Below are 19195 nucleotides of genomic sequence, written 5' to 3'. Positions count from 1 at the left end.
GATTCTGTAACAGTCACTGAGCTGCTTAGCAGACATGCTGCTCCAAGCATATCCATTGCAGCTTTAAAAGTTTGAACTTAAAGGCCAAATATTGTATTTCAGCACCAGAAAACCTAAAGAAGATTAAAGGTGGAACATTATTCATGATCAGCATTCCTGTTGTTTTAAAAATACGGATAAGTCATTTTAAAATACCCCTTTCAGACAAAAAAAAAAGAATGTTTTAAGTTACATGCTTTAAAAGAGAACCGACCTACTATAAACAGATGATGATATTGCACTCGTCACAGCATCGTCTTGAAGCCTGTTGCTCTATGTCTGCATATATTAAACCAGATTTTTTATGCCAAAATAGCAACAAGAAATATCTGAAATGAGGAGTTTTTTTATTAAGAACTGTTGCTACAAAGATCTTCTGTGCAGAAAACATTATTGGGATCAATGGCAGTGAACGGGTGAAGAGGAGGGATTTCTCATCATCCATTAAAAACATTCTGTTGCAAACCCCCTTTTGCCCAAGACTTAGAAATGTTGGTTTTAAGAGTCGGAATAAACCAAATCTGAGGAGTGAGGACACATCACAGTTCATGCTATGGCTACTAGAGAAACCTAAAGAACAACAAACCCCGATAATGGTGAGCTTTGTGACCTTTCTATCAATTTTTAAGATTAGTGAAAGATTAGCTTAGCATTCAGATATTTAATTTAGCATTTATTTACCTTAGTAGCCCACCCCACCCCACCCCACTACTGGGGTCTGGTTCAATGCTGGGGCTTAAGAGGCTCATTTTTTAAATATTAGATGTGTGCATAATAAGGCTCTGGTACTGGAATTAGACGGTCTTTAAACAGAGAGTCGACAGCCAGACCATCAAGGTGACAGTTGGTGTCATTTGTGAACATGAAGTTTATCAGTTAGAAATGCTCTCCTGTGTTTTATTTATGTTAGGTTTCTGTGATCTTCTAGCAGTACTTTGAGACATTATTGATCTCTACAAATTGCATTAATGAATTAAACCTATAATTTTTCTTTTTTCTGCACAATCCTACAATAATTAAAATCTTCTGATCTGTGTGAAATTAACGTTTTGAAACCTACATTAATGCGCTGCAGTTGTGGTGAACAAGGAGAAGACGGACTAATTAATCGTTTTATAGAAACCTGACTCCTTATACAGCTTCTGGAGAATTCATGCCTGTGCACATCAGAGTAATAAAGTGGGTCAGAACTGGAGCCGAAATCATGGATATATGTCAACAGTGTCAAACTCAATCACGCACGGGGAGAAACCTTCAAACATAAACCACATAGTGGTTTAAACAGGATAAATGTTTATTCATAAAAGTAAAACAGATATATTTGTAATAGTAGGCCATCAACAAAGCATTCCTGAAATGCTTTTACAGGCCGGATAGAGTTGCATGATGGTGCCCAGGCTGCTCACGTGTCTGATCAGCGTTGAACGCCGTCAGAATTTTAGTGCATCACGTTAGAGTTTTGGTTAAAAGTATTACTGAGTGAATGATCAGCAGACTGGGTCTACAGGGCAGTGTTCGGGTTTGTCAGGTCTCTAAGCCTCCGCTCTCAGACAACATTTATCCCGCCTTCCTCTTCCTCAGTGGATGAGTCAACAAATATATATATTTTTTTTTTTCTTATGAACTTAAGATTCAGACTTTGCTATGATGAATTTAGTCTTGGGTGGACATTGTGCTTTGCACCCATAACACAAGTTTTTCAAATGTAACATCATTATCACTTTTCAGCAGCTTTAATATAACTCTTATTTAATAAGCGGGGAAGACGACACTCTTTTGTTTTTTACACTGTGACTCTCAATGTTATGTCAAAGGGAAAGATTTCCATATAACTGCATTTGTTTTGTTGTAATCAGGAAAATAGCTAATTAGATTTTTTTATCCAGCTTTCCAGCAGTGTGCAGCAATGGGTTTTGGGAAGAACAGCCATTCTGATTCCATAAAGCACAAGAAAGCTCCAGTCTCTCAAGTACCGTGCTTATATCTCCTCAACAGGGAACAAAAACTTAGAAAAAGAAAGAAAAAAAAAATTTGTTCACCTTAGTGGTGCTCATGTGGCCTGTCTCTAAGACATGAGTAAAATCAAGCCGAACTTAGAGTCAACGTCTAACATCTTTGTCAACTTTGGAAGCTTGCAGTTGATCTAAGATTAACTGATGGTTTAAAAAGCAGATACACTGTGGCTCATCGGGGGAAAGTAGCCAGCTCAGATGTTGTAAGCTTGTTTCCAGCTGTACCCCCACCAGGTTTCTAAGTGTCTATTTCATTTTTGCCTCAGACAGAATATTGTAAATCCTTGTCTCCCTGAAACACTGCTTTCTTTTGCCTTCTGTCTAAAATCTGTTGTCTATCTCTAACGAATTCAGAGGGTTTTCATTAACGTTACAGATTGTCACCAAAGTAAAATAATCTTTAATTCTGAATGCGTGAGCAGGTTTGATTGTTGGGGCAATCAACCAATGATAAATGCTTTAGTGCCCAACAACCACACAGTTTCACCATGAAGGTTCAGGGTAATCTCAATAGAGGTTTCTCTCCTTACCAGGCCTGTTTTCCTGGGCTTTGCCCCCCAGAACTCTGTTTTGATGCAGTGGAAACGATGCGGACCAAAAAAAAAAGGCCGCACTAAAAGCTTCCTGGGGTCAGAACACATCTACGTACTCAACGATCACTGCACACGTCTCCTGTTAAAGAACCGTGCTGACAGTGTCAAAGTCCTTGCTGATCTGAGAGTTGCTGGGCAGCGACTTGAGGTACTCCAGGTGCCTCCTGGCGTCCTCCTGATTGTGTCTTACGTAGTAGATCACGTATGCAATAACCATGGTGAACCACCCAAACATGGTGACGAACATGGCGACGTCGGTGGTCTTGTGGTGAAAGTTGCAGAAGTTGATCCCTGAGTCCAGCACCTGGATGACGGGTTTCCCGGCGTACTCCTCCTGCACCGCTGTGTGGCAGATCACCTCGTTCACCGTCTCAGGGTCCAGACGCAGCTCCCTCAGGACCTCCTGCAGCGTGCACTCGCAGTGCCATGGGTTGTTTGAGAGGCTGATCTTTGCCCGCAGGTGGGCAAACGCCTCTTTTGGGACGCTTTGGATGTGGTTGCTTGATAAATCCAGCGCGAGGAGGCTGTCAGAAACGCCCTGAAACGCGGCCATGTCCACCGTCTCGATGTCGTTGTTGGACAGGTCCAGCTCCTGAAGGTGGTGCAGCTCTCTGAAGGCGTGGTTGGGAATGTGCGTGATGCGGTTGGCCGCCAAAAGCAGGACAACCGTCTCCCTGGGAAGATCCGCGGGGATCTTTTCCAGGTTGCGAGACATGCATTGGACCACCATCAAGCTGTTCTTCTCAATGCAATGACAGCTTGAGGGACAAGCCGTCACGGATGCATGTCGTAGAATTATCCCAGAGAAGACGCCCCAGAATAGGGCAAAGTCGTTTAACATGAGGGATACCCTGGACATCCGAGGCCTCGCAAAGTCCTGCATAATTAGCCGGGACTTCCGAAAAGTCCTGTCAGGGAAAATAATTCATACTTCACTCTGTTTTTCCCCTTCATTGGACTTTAAAATGCCAAAATGAGCAATTCCTTCACAGACATGTGGATGTTTATCTGGAGATAATCCATTAAAACTGATCTGGACCAGTTCTGAACAATCCTTTGAAACCGGTTTGAAAGGAGCTCATCCCTAAATCAGGCTGCTGGTTGAAGATCTTCCAGCAGAAAGCTGTAATCTCCGGATTAACATCAGGACTCAGAACGACTCAGGCAGCAGAGAAAGCGACACCGGACTCCAAACACCATGTTGTGTTCTGAAAAAAGAAAAGAAAAAAACCCGCACAAAACAACAATGTTAGTGTGAAATAAATTAGTCCAAACCTAATAAAGCAGCAGACGGACCGACATACAGGTCATCACCTGCATTTTCTCATTCAATTAGGCCGAGCATAATCTGGCTCCTGATCCTCCAGCGTTGCTCCGATCAATCTTAATTACACGATTTCACAGCTGGATAATAGGAGCGAGCTTTGATAAACACGTCGTTTCTATTCCCTCTAGAGCTCCCTGCTTTCAGGGACCACTGCTTCCCATTCATTTCCCTGGGATAAGAATAGCTGGGCACTCTAAATTTACTCCATCTGTCCTGCAGGAGCACCATCTCTGCTGGGCTGAAGCGATCTCACAGTGAACCCCGGGCAGAGCTCCAGCTCATCCTCTGCATCCCTTCTAGTTTAGATTCTGTTTTTTTTTTCCAATTGGATGATCTTCTAATCTGCAGGGCACATAATAGGTTCACCTTTAGGCTTTTAAAAATGTGGAGAAGTGGGAGCTTCTTGTTATTCTGAGCTCAGCAGGAGGCGAAGGAAGGATGTGACAGACACACAGGTGCATCTGAACGTCCGTCTCTCATAAGATACTCGACATGAAGCTGAGAACTGTTTAATCATGTTTACCTACTTAGCAGGTTTTAATAGTTTTCTGATCATTAATTGTGTCACAGATGCACCTTGCTCAGAAGCGTCTTTAAAAGGGAAACCTTATGCAAACGGTCAATGAAGTTTCAAATTGCGTGAATAATTTCTTAATATGTATTTAATTAAGTGTTGATTAGGCAGCATGATGATGTTTTATAATTTGCAAATTGCAATGACACATGCATTTTTTCATAAGGGAAACAAAAGTCCAAACTTGCTCACCAAAATGTGGAAAAGCGTCTTCCTCTCCAGGTCCAGCAGAGCTCTTTGGACTTCAGATGGTGTTCCAGCTCAGGTGGAAGGAGTCAAGATGTCTCCAGGAAAAACAAGACGCTCAAGTTTCATTGTTTGTTAAAGAGGAAAGCCACTTTGCTCCATCCACATGACCTGCGTAGGGAACAGCTCCTCAGCTCCTCAGCTCCTCCCTAATGAATGAATCCTGCTTCCATGCACCGGTCCTCTTCATGCCTTTCTCATGCCTTCACTTGTTGAAGATCAAGGTGTCGATGGAGCAGGTGCACGAGGGGGCTTCATCTCATGCTCCTCTCCCTGAACTGAGCGCAGACTGAGCTGCTGTCCTCCTGTCTGCCTGCCTGCACCTCCCCTCTGTGTCTCCTCCTCCTCCTCTCCTCCTCCGTCTACTCCTTCTTCAATTACCCCCGTAAAAAGAGAAACTAGAGAGTGAGGATCGCTCGAGGGGATGAACAGTTATCCAGACAGGTTCTGTGGCGCTAACTTTTTAAAGTGACGGTTAAATTTGATATTACCGTGGGCAAAGATCAGGTCTGGCTCTTTGGCTGCAGAGAGTTATTGATTATTCTGCCTGGCCTGAGGGATTCAAGCTGTTTACATAGGAGTGGATCAAGATGTCAGCCTTCAGGTCTGCACTGGTTCAATGGTAGTAACTACTTTCCTGGAAAAGGCTTTTACCAGAATACTTTACTCAGATGACTTGTTTAGGCAAGGCAAGGCAAATTTATTTGCATTGCCTATTTCAGTACAAAGACAATGCAAATGCTTTACATGATTAAAATATAAGAAAATAAAACAGAATAAAAGCAGTTGGAATAAAATGTAGAAACAAAATAAAACATTGGAAAATATGCATAGTTTACTTTCTACCACTCTGGGATACATTCACAGAAAGAAAAAAAAAAACAGTTTGTCACCCTGAAATAACTGTCTAATTTGGATATAATTTGCTAACAATGCATATCCAGGATGGAAGTGATTTGCACAAGGGGCTATTGTACCCAGAATGACCGCTAGAGGGCAGCAGTATTGGCATGGATGCTGCAGAGACGGTGCACAGTGTGATGAGGTCACATTGTGTGTTTGCATGGGGCCAAAGCCTTAAATGGTTTACTTGTGATGCATTAGCACGGCACCCTAACCTGCTTATAGGGTTAGAACCCATGGAACCCAACCAGGAGTTGGAAAAAAATGAATCGTTCAGTTTGCAGGTCCTGTCTGTGGTGGAGCATAAGAAGATTCAGCAATACAAATTAAAAAGCTTAAAAAAAAAAAAAACAAGACCAAAAAAAAGGAGAACAGGATGCAGGGCAATCCTGAAGCACTGTAAAAACAAGAAATGAAGAAGAGTGTAATGGAAGGATACGGCGTGGAATAATGGCCAACGGTGGACTTAAACGCTGAGAAAAGTGAAGAAAATGAGATTTGGAGCGATCAGAGGAGCAGCTGAGGCAGAAGGTAAGCTGAGGGACTGAGAGAAGGAGGAGTGCTGTCTGAATAGTGCAGTGGGGGAGGAAGGAGGTAGGAAAAGCTGCCCGTATGCTAGTGTTGACTAAGAACATCACAACGTCCCTTACCAGCGCTAAGGAGCATTAAGGTATCCCACAATCCTTTGCGTGACATGACGAATAAGCACAGCACACTTTACGGAAATTAACAAAAATGTCCAGAGAGAAGGGAGCACACACTTTGTAGTTCGTTTGGGAAGGCTGTAGGCCCCGGATAAGACTGGATTCATCCAGATGTGAATTAAAGTTAAAGGCTGTCAGAAACCAGCACAGCAGTCTGAAGCTCCTCTGACTGTTGATCCCATCAAAGGTCAAGGAACAGGAAGTAGAAGCTATAATTAAGGGCCTTCGGATGGAGCCTCTTTAACTGAACATGTTGACTTAATAAATGCAAACCAAGGGGAAACGTTAACAGAGATTTAACAAAAATAAATCACAAAGACATTAACTAATATGGACAGACCTAATTGAACATGAAAAAAACAACAAGAAAATGCCGAAAAGTCAAGCCAACTTTATTTATAACGCGCTTTTAAAACAGCGGGCACTGACCAGAGTTCCGGAAAAAAGGAATGAAGGATTTAAAATAAATAAAAAAAGTTAAAATGTACAACTAATATATTTAACAGTAGAAATTAAGTACAAGTAGCAACATGAATTACAAAACTGACCAGAAAACTAAAACATTGAGAAATACTTCATACCAGTTCAAAGGCCAAAGAGAAGAACATTGAAGAGGCTTTTTTAATTTGCAGGAGCTTCAAAAGGCAAAATCTCAATCTCATCTGAGTTTCAGCCGAGGCCTCGGTAAAAAAAATAATAACAATAATTTAATGTGAACTCTAAAACAGAAACACAACGGAAAACCAAACCACCTATAACCACACTGGCCAGTAGGTGGTAATTTATTGATCATCAACAAATAAAAAGAGAACTCTGGGCAGTTAAATATCCTCAGATAACAACTGGCTAAATGAAGCAGTTCCTCTCAATCTTAACCATTCAGCACTTTACTGAATTTCAACAGGAACAAGGTCAGGCTTAAAAAATGACAAGTGTTTTATTTTCTTAATTGTTGATTTCAAAACAAATCTGTGTTTCTGTTAATGTGAGAAACGATCATTAGACACATTCTTTCTGTTGATAAGGTCACTCTCCCCGTTCAGCTCACACCAAGGAACACATAATATCCCAGGGGAAAAGTCTCACCATTTCTGTGCAGAAAGTTGTTATGATGTGAAATAATACAATAACTGATTATGAAAAGGTGGAATGCATTGGTTGCTCTTCAGACCTCCCTTCACAGAGGCGAAGCCTGACTTCATCTCTTCCTTATCCCTGCTGGTCAGTCTGTCTTGTCCCAGTTATTCAGATAAATGTTGACGTCAATAAATGTTCAATATTCACATAGACTGTCGTCATATGAGGCTCAGAGACTGTCAATCTGGGTCAGGACTGCAACTGTAGCTCGCTGCTGTCATGGCCTCCTAAACGCCGTTCACCAGGTATTCAACCCAGAATGCAGCTAAAAAATGAAATCAGACTAAAACAGCATTATTCTTAATTTTTCAGGGGGTTGGATTATGGTTTAATTGTCACGCTCAGCGGTGTGTATATGTATTGGTAGAATGGATTTTAAATCAGGTAGTCGGATCCAGGCTGCAGGAGAACGGAGAGCTGCTAATGAGATTACAACCGGCTGGTTACAGACAGTTTTTATAAAAACAAACTTAACAGTTTAGCTTTGAAAATGAATGAAAGCCTAACTTAACTTGTGCGAAGTTTAGAAAATCCACAGATATTCAATGATTAAAGCCTGTGAGAGGTCTGTCGTAGGAAGAATAAGGAGAAGAGCAGCACACACGCATGCAGCTGCAGCGTGACTGCTTCATTTAGACTTCGCTTTAATCTTTATCTCAGTACCAAAAAGCTGTAAAATATTCTACCTTCAACTGTTTAGGCTTTCATGAGGGCGTTCCTCTCTCTGTCTCAGTGAAGATGCTGAAAGCAGAAGTCGGCTCTTCCTTTAAATAATTACTCTCACTAAGTTTAGTGGATTTTATATGTGTGTTTGAATAGAAAGTATAAAACCGGCATTCAGCGTGAGGCCCCGCCCACATGGAGGCGAGATCCCAGGTATCTCGATACAAAAAGGTATTTTTGTTGTTTGGGTGTTGCGTCCACATGGATCTTTCTTTTTTAATGCTCATTTTAGAAGTAGGATCCAAAAGTGGAAACATTTTATAATCCGGTTTCGTCATTCCGTGTGTAAACGGGATCCGTGTCTTTTCTTAAACGACGATGTTGTAGCCTACATCTCTCTCTGCAACCCTCACCCTCATTACTCACAAATCTCCAGCTTCCTCCTGCAGTCCAAAAGCATGACTGCATGTTTACCTGATTACGCTCCTTAGCATGATTGCTTGTCCCGTGATGGACTGGTGACCCTGTCAATGGTGATTTCTTTCAAGTAGAGCAGGTTTTGTCTGTTTTGGAACCTGCTTCCTGCCGTAGTAACACAGTTTTTGTTTTCCTGACCCAAAGTCATTTTTACATGTGGATGACAAAAGCAAAGACAGCAAGAGATAATGAGCACTGCCATGTATCTGTGCGCAGGGCCTTTACTTTCTCTGAACTGAGTGTTGAAGATTAATACATCTGGTACAGTTTATAGAGCCAGCGTTATCAGAGCGGTTGTCTTTCAGATGACCTTCCCAGAACAAAAAAGGAGCAAAATTAGCTCATCTGTGTGCAATCCCCCCATGTAATTCCAAAGTAGGTCAGCTGTTCCCAGCGTTGCAGGTGTCGGTTCAGCTACCCAGCAGTGCAGGCTTCTCATTGGTGCTGGCCAGCCTCAGTTTCAGACTTTGGTGATCCAGCCACCATGATGGATTGTTCTCAACTGCTGAACTTCTCTGAGTTAATTAAAGAAATTACACAAAGAAAATCTCAGATGTATGGGAGCTGCAGGCCAGTGTATTCTATAACACAATATTTAGGGAGGATTTTAAAGATTTTATTTAGTTTGGACTTCACTGCGTTTTGGTAAAGACCGGCACAATAATTTGCCACACAGAGTATCAACATCTAAACCGTGTTTTGAAACCAAAAATGAAACATTTATTATTGTTATTATTATTATTTATTTATTTATTTTTTTACACAAAACTGAGGGAATATTGGCAGATCCAAAATGTATTCCCATCACCTAACGCCTACTAGTTTTCCTGTAAAATGAATGAATACTGCGGATGGATTTGTCTATACTACTGTACTGATATGAAATGTTATCTGGTGTAGATTTTGGTAAATATGGTCATCCGGGTTCTGCGTAAGCATGACTAAATTACAAAAGAACCAACTGGAACAGAAATGTCCTTTGTTGTCCCACTGTAGTCTAGTGCCAGAATCCATGTTTGGGACACAGAATACATGGAAAAAGGTGCTTTGGTCGGACAAGACCAAGATTGAAATTTCTGGGCAAAATGCAAAATGCGTTGTGCGGCTGAGAACTAACACTGCACATCACTCTGAACACACCATCTCCACTGTCAAACATGGTGACGGCAGCATCATGCTGTGGGGGTGCTTCTCTTCAGCAGGGACAGGGAAGATGGATGACCCTGCCCACGATTTACTAATGCGTGGCCATGACTTAACATCTTCAAAAAAAAAAAAGATTCTGTCCTCTGTCACCAGAGGGGCTTTGTAAGTTCTCTTAAATTTAAACACAACACAATTATTGCTTAATTAACTTATGTGTCAGTGAAAATGCTTATTTTGGGCCGGCTGCATCCTGTCCTGTGTTAAATCTACATAAGCAACCTTTCATCTCTTGTCTGAGTAAAAAAATAAAAAAAATAAAAATAACTTAAAAATTGCTGAACATTGGCAACCGTTGGACATTGTACTGATAATATGTCCGGGTACATATTTCTAATATCCCCCATGACATTTCAGAACCAGTATTTTACGTGAATAAACTTGCAAAAGGAGTTTCAAAGTCTTAACACCACCAGGTTTACTGAGCTTCAGGCTGTTTTGTTTTCCTCAATTCTGCATAGCATGGAAATATAATATAAAAATATAGGACTGCTAAAAAAAAAAAGTTCTGGTTCACCCATAAATATAAACGTAATATTCCAAATACCTGACCGCTAACATAGTCCAGATTTACTGAGCTTATTATGGGGGTTTGTTGACAACATCTTGTCTTCAGACGTAAAATCAGGCGGTAGACGCCACGTGTGTTTGTGACGAAGAGGAGGAGCCGGCCGTATCGCCTTCATCTAATGGAAGATGATATCGTCCCTCCACACCTTGCATCTTCTACTGCCGCTTGTGTCGAAGGAAGGAGAATGCAAGTGCTCAGATAAGAAAGTATGAATTTTTGAATTTATCAGCTGCAAACAGTCCGGGGGAAAAGTGTTGTTTGTCACGCAGTGAGCAGAATGAATTTCCCAGCGCGTAATAATGAAGTTTCCCACACATCCATGTGAAGTCTAAGCAGCGGTAAATTGGCCGGCGCACGGAAGGTTTAAAGACAGAAAGCGCCTCGTTCCCGGCTGGAGGAAACCAGAGGCAGAGCCAGACATTCTTAAACCAGTCAGACAAAACTAACAGGCTAGAGACTGTTGACTTATAACCCTGAGTACATATTTATATTCCCGCTGTAATAAACTCATCACCAGATTTTAGAGAAAGAAAGAAAGAGATAAAAGGTTTAAGCTTGACTTCGCCAGCTGGAGGAAATGTACTTTCTCTGAATATATCTGCTGAGCTTGCATGTCGACAGAAATGTGCAAAACTCTTTTTTTACTTCATGTTTTTCTTTTTAAAAAGCCAGAGCTTCCAGTGATCTCATAAAGGATCCTCATCATGAGTTCCCCAGGCTTTCTGGAAATCTCAGATTTTTTTATTTAGTCTTTGTTGGCTTTTTCTCTCTTTTTCTGACCAGTTCCTGTACTTGACTATGACGGGATATGGGATAAGTCAAGGCCAAAAGAAGACATTATTAAAAAGATGACTGTTTGGGAGGAAATTATGAAGTGATGAAGGATTTCGGTGGCAACCTATGAAGCTGCGATGAACTCCAGGTATAAGAGAGTTCTGGCAGAGCTGGAAAACAATGGTGGCCACACAATTTACTCACTTTTGTTGCCAGCTGTTTCCACATTAATGGCTGTGAGGCAGGAGATTTACATTGTTATGAAAGTTATATAAGCTATATAGCTATATAAGTAAAATACTTCTGTTAGTCTATAAATCCCTGAATGGCTAGCACCTAAATCCATCACAGACTTGTTATCAGGGCATCAACCCTCCAGACCACTCAGGTCTTCTGGCTCCAGCCTGCTCTGCAGAACCAGAACCAGAACCAGACATGGAGAAGCAGCATTTAGTTCCTATGCTCCACTTATCTGGAACAAACTTCCAGAAAACTGTAAAACTGCGGAAAGCCTGAGTTCTTTTAAAGCAAGATTAAAAACACATCTGTTTAAAATTGCCTTTGACTGTTTTAGTTAAACTGTTTTACTGTTTTTAATGTTCTTCTTTGTTTCTACATTCTATCCCTACTTGCTTTTATTCTATTTTATCTACATTTTATACCTACTTGCTTTTATTTTGCTATATTTTAATCATGTACAGCACTTTGCATTGTCTTTGTACTGAATTGTGCTAAATAAATAAACTTGCCTTGCCTTGCCTAAGCTATACACTGACTACTTTACATTGTATCCAAGTGTCATATCTTCACTGGTGTCCCACCAATAGATATGAGATACTTACAAAAATGTGAGGGGTGTACCTACTTTGTGGACGTTCATGACTCCACCATTTTCTTTCTCCTGTTTTTGACCTTGTTTCTGACCCTTGGATTTTTCAAGGTCACCGCCTGGTTTTTGATTTTGGACCTGACTACTGACTCTCGTCTCCTGCGTGGCCCTCTTTGGCTTGTTACCTCGTCCCCCACCCAAGCTCTGTTTACCTGCATTTAATTTTCAGCTTCATGGATTTCAACATGTACCAGATCTGGATTGGCCGGGACTGCACTGCCAAGGAATTACGTTGATTTCTGTGACATCACCATCCCAGAGGGCCCTCCTCTTGGCCCTCATTGCTCCTGCTGGCTGGGGCCTCCCACACGGTCAGGATCAGAGCTACCTTGATGTTATTCATTAGGTCGATCTCTCCTCAGCTGATTGGAGTCGTCGCCTTCTGATCTTCTAACTGAGCCTTCACTCTCTGTTCCTGAGGCTGACCTGCCAGTATGATCCAGATGTTGCACCACTGTTTGACATAAAAAAAAACACATTATGGGCCTGATGGTCAAAGACTCCAAATTATGACCGCTAAACTGTGTCGACAGAAAGAAAACTGTGAGAGCCAACAGTGTCCGTGTTTGCGCCTGATCTTCAAAGACGGCCTCCACAGTGGATAAGGAGTACAAATCAGATTTGCTCCGCCCCATTTAAATGAGTAAATGGCCTCAAAGAAAGAGGAAGATCAAATCCTTCCCATAATCACTCCAGACACCCCGGACTTCTGCTATTTAACATTTTCTTAGTGATAATATTAATGAGGCCATTATTAAAACAATAGAGAAAAGGTTGTTTTGTCAGCAGACGTTCTGCAAAATGGAAGAAAATACATTTTATGAGTTTAATAAGAAAATATTATCCCTGTGTATCATTATTCTACCAGTTTGTGTATATTAAATCAACAGGAGCTTCTCCAGCTCCTGTTGATTGAATCTCCCTCCAGTCGTTGGAGATAGGACAATGATGATAACTATTTTTTTTAATAATAACATAAATATGTCTGTCCAGGGTTTATGCATTATGCATATTATTTATAGTGCTCTTTAAGTGTCTCAAAGTGCTACAAACAAAAGTACGAAACTGAAAGACCTAAAAAATAAATTTAAATTGAAAAAATTACATTCAGTCATAAAACCTGGAAACGCTGGCAGCTTCATTGAAAATAATCATACTTTTTAGAGCAAAAAAATAAAATGTTATTCATCTTTTGACTTGACAATTTTGGCCCACGTTCCAGAAAGCTTGGAAACCCCTGATTTAGAGCAATCTGGTGCAGAAATAAAGAAGAAAATGTGCAAAAAAAAAAGAAAAAAAAGATGGAGCAGATTTTACATCTTTGTAAATGTACTCAGTCACATCACAGATAAATGTTTCTCTTGTCCCACAGAGGGGAAATTGTCTCTGCATTCAACTTAGTGGCACAATCTGAGCTCAAAGGTCTTGTTCAGGGACCCAGAGTAGCAGACTGAGTTTCAAACCAGAGACCTTAGCAGCCTCTCTAAGATGCCTGGCTCCTTAACCGCCCGGCCACAAAACCCCCATAAAACCTATTACCATGCTGCTCAGCTCTTTGCATTGTTTCCAAAAGTAATCCGTGGAAAATAGCCCAAATGGTCCATCACACTGAGGGTGTTCTGCCGCTGCTGCTAATTAGCTGTCGCTGTGTTTTGGTCTGACTTTCAGCTGTAAGGAGGAATGAGACCAAACCACAGGGGGGTAAACCTTTGTCCAAATTAACAGAGTCCCTCTTTTGGGAACGTGTGTGTGTGTGTGTGTGTGTGTGTGTGTGTGTGGGGGGGGGGGGGGGGGGGGTCACCTTGTGTTCAGCTCGACCATCAGCCCCAACCAAATCTTTAATGGTGGTTAAAGATGCCCTGGTTTCGAGCAGCTTCTTGATTGCCCTCCCAAAGTCCCTGATTGCATTTAGCGGTTGCATTCAGCGCGGTTAAATGAGTGGAGATAATCCCTGAGCTAAACAACCGGCAACCCTCCCAGGAAAGGACGTCACCGCGAACAAAATGTGAGCAGCTGTTGTTAAACTGAAACATCGATACCTCCATCATGGCTTCTTTGTCATTTCAGGACAAAGGAGTGAGAAGTGTCTGGCTCCCGCAGACGTTCCGGTGAAGGTGCACTGCGACAACCTCAGAGACACGAGGCGTGTGCGTGGAACCGAGTGGAACGTCACAATTAATGCTTGGAAAACGTAGGCTGGTCTCCTCCTCAGCAGGGGTTCTGACTATTTAATATTGATGTCATGACAGCGTTCAAAATGCAAAAAAAAAAAAAAAGCTTTTTGACCGAAATAAAAAAAATATATAGAGAAATAGAAGCCTTTCCTGGAATTTCAAGGATTTAAATGAGTCCAAACGCGCTGCAATCACAGTCATTTGCATTTAAGTCCTTCTCCTGATTCACTGATGGTACATTCAGACAGTGACAAGCCAAACGTGTAATTTATTGAATTCTTTTTTTCCTCTTTTCTTTTTAACTTTAGTCTCCGTTATTTTCCGTCTGCTCCCTGTGAGATACAGCTACAGCTCTACTCAGAGACCAGGCAAGGCATGCTGGCAAGGAAATGAATCCACACTGGGTGGAAATTAGTTCTTAGCAGGAGTTTTTGGTTTATGTTTGATGAAAGAAAGTCTATTACGTAACTTTTGTTTCATACATGGTTTTATTCTGAGACCTAAGGGTTTTTTTTTTTTTTTTTAAACAAAAAAATTAAAATCTGCAATGATGCTGGGCCTTTGTAGTGAATACTACAAAAGTTCTTTGTAGATCCACATTTGGAAGTCCTTTGAGGTTTGTCGCTGCACCCTGAAAACATTTAACCAACAGCCACAGCTGAATTTCAATCAAACTGGTTGGAGAGCATCGGTGAGCATCGGTTTTCAGGTTTTGCCACAGATTCTCATCTGGATTTCTGTCTGGGCTTTGACTAGGCCATTTTAAGAGTACTGTAAGTTCGTACCTCAGTCAGAAGTCTTCAGCAGCTTTTAACAGGTTTTCCCACCCTAATGAAATACTTTCTCTGCCAGTTTTTGCTGTATCTGCTACACGCTGACTCAAAGAGTTTATTAAACTTTATTTTGAAAATACTCACTGTTATGCTGTGTGTTTGTATGATGAGGAGCTTCTCAGTTAATAAAAAACAGACAGTGTTAGCCCTGAGTATGCCGGTTGGTCTGAGCAGCCTCCACTTGAACAGTGTAATGCCATGCAGAGTTTTCTATTGTGTTTGGTCTAAATCACATTGATTGAGGGCGATGCATCATTGTTATGAGACTTTAAAAAAAAAAGTGGACTGTGGTCTGGTGCCACGAGGACTCCAGTGACGTTTGTTCTGGCTTTAGTCTGAACTGTTGATGAGGGTTTGTTTGATGGCTGCAGGCAGCCGGGTCTGCACTTTAACAGTCATTTTCCCGTCAAGCTAGCTTTGTTTTCACACAGATGGCGCCTTTTAAGTAAGGAGTAAAGTTTGACACGGTGTCAGGAACAAGTATCTTGTTGAACAACGCTGACATGACACTTTTAGTTCATCCACGTCAGTGTGGTCGATCAAAATGTTCCCAAACAGCAGACTTTACTTGTACAGGAGGGTCCTTATGCTCTGCTGTGTCTGTGCTTTTTACGTTGTTATGGTGTGTTGCTTCATGTGAAACCTTTTAAAATGAGCTAAAGGGAAATGCAGATATCTATACTTTATTTCTATGGATTTCTACATTTAAAGGAAAATTACCAGGAGAGATACGTTCATCATTAAAACCTTTAACCCAGAAAAAATTGTCTATATAAAGTTGATGGACTTTCTAAGGACATTCTCGGTTAGCCTGGGCAATTTTTAATCTTACTTGGTTTTCCTTGCCTGTGGGGTCCCACAAGGCTCAGTTCTGAGGCGTCTGCTTTTTTCTATGTATCCGCTTCCTTTGGCCACAATTTCTGGCCTTTTAAGTTTATGCTAATGACTTCCACGTTTATTTTCCACTTAAAAAAGAGGAGTCCCTCTCCTTACAGTGCCATGAGGAAGTAAATGCCTGGATGACTTTCTTCGTTTTTTTGACATAAAGAAAAAGGCTTTGCTTTTTTGTCCCGGGGTGTCCAGTACGTCGTCCTCTGTAGAACTTGGCCCTCTGGTTCAGTACACAAAATCTAGTGTCACTAACTTTGGGGTGAAAATGGACAGTGATTTTAATCTTTAGTGGTGAAATCCCGCTTTTATTAAGTCTTTTTTCAATTCAATTCAATTAAATTTTATTTATATAGCGCCAATTCATGAAACATGTCATCTCAAGGTACTTTCCAAAGTCAAATTCAATCAGATTATACAGATTGGGTCAGATTATACAGATATACAGTCAAAATATTTCCTATATAAGGGAATTCAGTTGATTGCATCAAAGTCTTGACAAGCAGCATTCACTCCTGGAGAAGCGTAGAGCCGCAGGGAGAGTCGTCTGCATTGTCCATGGCTTTGCTGCAATCCCTCATAGCATGAAGCGACAGGGTATTTATTATTAACAGGGTAAACTGGCTAAAGTTTAATATGTTCTTTTAAAACAGGGATAAACAATAATCCATGCATTTATCACAAAACGCCTCAGTACTGTAACTCCATAATCCACTGTAGTGTCTCACAGACATTCCTGTCATGTCTCCAGCTGCTGCAGAATGCCGCCGCGCAACCCAAAAAGAGAAAACACATAACTCCTGCCTTAGACCCGCTGCACTGGCTGCCTGTTCATTTTCGGGTTCATTTATTTGTTTTTAAATCTTTAAATGTTCTTGCCCTGCCTCGCGTCTCTGAGCTTTTACAATCACTTTGCCCTCCCGTTTACTCAGGCCAGCGGACCAGCCTCTCCTGGACGTGCCGAGGGGGCGACTCCAGGGGATTTGAATTTACTGCCAGTTCTTATCAGACAGGCCTCTTTACTGTGTATTTTCATATCTAGTCTGAAAATAGCTGTCTTTTTGAAAGTTAAAGCAACATAAACACTCAGGAGGAAACACTAATACGTAACGGTTTTGAAAACATTTTCAAGTAAATTCAACGGTTTATTTTTAAAGTGTAGGGACTTTGAATGGTAACCACATCAGTGAAATGAAAGAGGATAAATTATTCTGCACACTTGCTTTTCTCACCCATGCATCTTTGTAAAAACAAGCGTCCTGTCAGACCCAAACGAGCCTGGATGCATTACAGCAGCTAATCAGACAGTTACGGCCCCTCTCCACTCTGTGGATGCCATTAGCTTCTAATGCTCTGCTCCCCAGGACACTGATACAGTAAACATGTGTAATTGTGATGAATTGTTTCGAACCGAAGGCTCCACTCATCAGCAGGAAATCCACAGTGATCCACTCGAGTGAGTAAGTGGGTGACGGGGGACTGAACTGACCAGAAGCAGCTGACACGGGTAATTTGTCTGCTCCGACGGCAGCAGAGATTCATTAAGGGACCGGCCGAACGGGAGGAAGAGGTGAAAGGAGTCCTGATGACAACGAAAGCCCAGATTTTTACCCGCTGAGTAAATTCAACCGTTCTCACACATCATTCATCTTCAGCGTTGCAGCCAGCTGCTCATGCATTGTCCAGGCATGTCATCCTCCTCCTTTAGGGGTTGGATGGATGTTTTTTTTTCCATTCCCAGCAGTTGATAATTGTCCAAAACACAAATTTACTCTAAACTGTGTAATATAAATAAATTGTGGTCATTAAGAAACTTCATGCTTGCTTTTTAGTGTGAAAAAAACCCATCTTATTCACCGAAAACCCAAAAACAGCCCAAATAATCACGCTGAACAGATGAATGTTTGAACCTTCACTGCTGTTCTTCGTCTGATTCTTCATCTGGTCTCTGGAAGCGTCGCAGGAAGGTCTGTTTGAGTGTCTCCTGTAGGAAACCTGCAGCATCTTCTCAGCCAGCAAACCTGTTGCTTCTGCTCCACAGCTGGGCTCCAAATTTTAAAACCTTCACGGAAACAACAATCCTCTATTGTCTTTACTTATTCAGGAAACCAGTCAAAGACATAAAGCACCATGCAAGAGTTTTACCCACACAAGAATAGTCCCACATTTCAGTCAAAACGTCGTAAACCTAAATTCTCTGAACAGTTTGGACAAGTCCTCAAGCTATAGTGTATTGTGTCCGATGTATTAGTTATCAAACAGATCTGTTCTTTGTATGGTTCAGTTGGTCCTACCGTCAGAGCACTGGGTTCTCGATCCTCGCTTTCAGTGCACATATTGAATCATAAACTGGACCTCCCTGCATCTCTTTGCCCGTCCTATCAGGGAGGGGGGCTTCATGAGGCACGTGGCAGCCTCTCATTGTATGACGATGAGTCACGACTGCAACAAACTTCCATCCAAACCAAACTTTAGTCTGTCCTAACTAACAAATTCAAATTCCCCTCGACTCTTCCCTGGCATCAAGCAAAGTGTTCCTAAAAAGCTCCACGAGGTTTTCAATCACATTCTGATTGGAGGTTTGGTGTAGATGTTAACCTAAGGCTTATTCTATTAAACCAAAGTACCTGTTATGTCGATGATGGCATGAGGTGCACTGAAAAGCAGCTTCCACCTCACAGATTTCTTCTGTTTTTGCTGCTTTGTCTCACTTAAATGTTTTGGCTCAGCTAAAACATTTTAATAACAAATAAGAGTAAACACAAAAGCTGTTTTCCGAATCTGAATCAAAATCAGAAATACTTTAATAATCCCAGATGGAAATAATTTTTATTACATGCTCCATATATACAAACAAGATAATAAGATAATGATAACAAGATAAGGATTCATTACGAGATAGTTATCCAAACAAATCTGGCTCTATGTTAAAAAGTCGTTACCCTTTTTGACCTAATAACTGGTTGTTTGGCATATAGATAGCAGCGATAAGATTGGTGATCACGTGACTTGTTGTGTGTATCTGTAGGGGCCATTTTGATGTGTTGATGTGGTTAACAATGGCCGAAAAACAGTAAGGAGAGCCAAGAACATCTGGGACATAGTATTGGGCCATAAACTGCGTTTATGGCCCAATACTATGTCTCCTTGAAAAAGACACAGTTCCTTTTCAATTAAAGGCAGGTATC

At 41.4% G+C, this 19195-nt stretch overlaps 1 protein-coding gene across 1 annotated transcript; it reads right to left on the bottom strand.

Annotated features, from left to right (window-relative positions):
• Positions 1-2084: 2084 nt before the first annotated feature.
• lrrc3 (leucine rich repeat containing 3) lies at positions 2085-5084 on the bottom strand. The gene is made up of 2 exons (XM_012879615.3): positions 4738-5084; positions 2085-3852 (listed from the first exon to the last, which is right to left on the bottom strand). The coding sequence occupies exon 2, from the start codon at positions 3525-3527 to the stop codon at positions 2727-2729; it is 801 nt and encodes a 266-aa protein (XP_012735069.3). The 5' UTR covers positions 3528-3852; positions 4738-5084; the 3' UTR covers positions 2085-2726.
• Positions 5085-19195: the final 14111 nt, after the last annotated feature.

Source organism: Fundulus heteroclitus, chromosome 7 (assembly GCF_011125445.2).
Source record: "Fundulus heteroclitus isolate FHET01 chromosome 7, MU-UCD_Fhet_4.1, whole genome shotgun sequence".
NCBI classification, from domain to species: domain Eukaryota; kingdom Metazoa; phylum Chordata; class Actinopteri; order Cyprinodontiformes; family Fundulidae; genus Fundulus; species Fundulus heteroclitus.
Note: the sequence above shows the minus strand (reverse complement) of the source record. Positions and strands in the feature narration are given on the sequence as shown.

Bases quoted from the DNA above. Each gene is read 5' to 3' on its own strand.
- lrrc3 (XM_012879615.3), bottom strand. From the start codon at position 3,527: ATGCAGGACTTTGCGAGGCCTCGGATGTCCAGGGTATCCCTCATGTTA.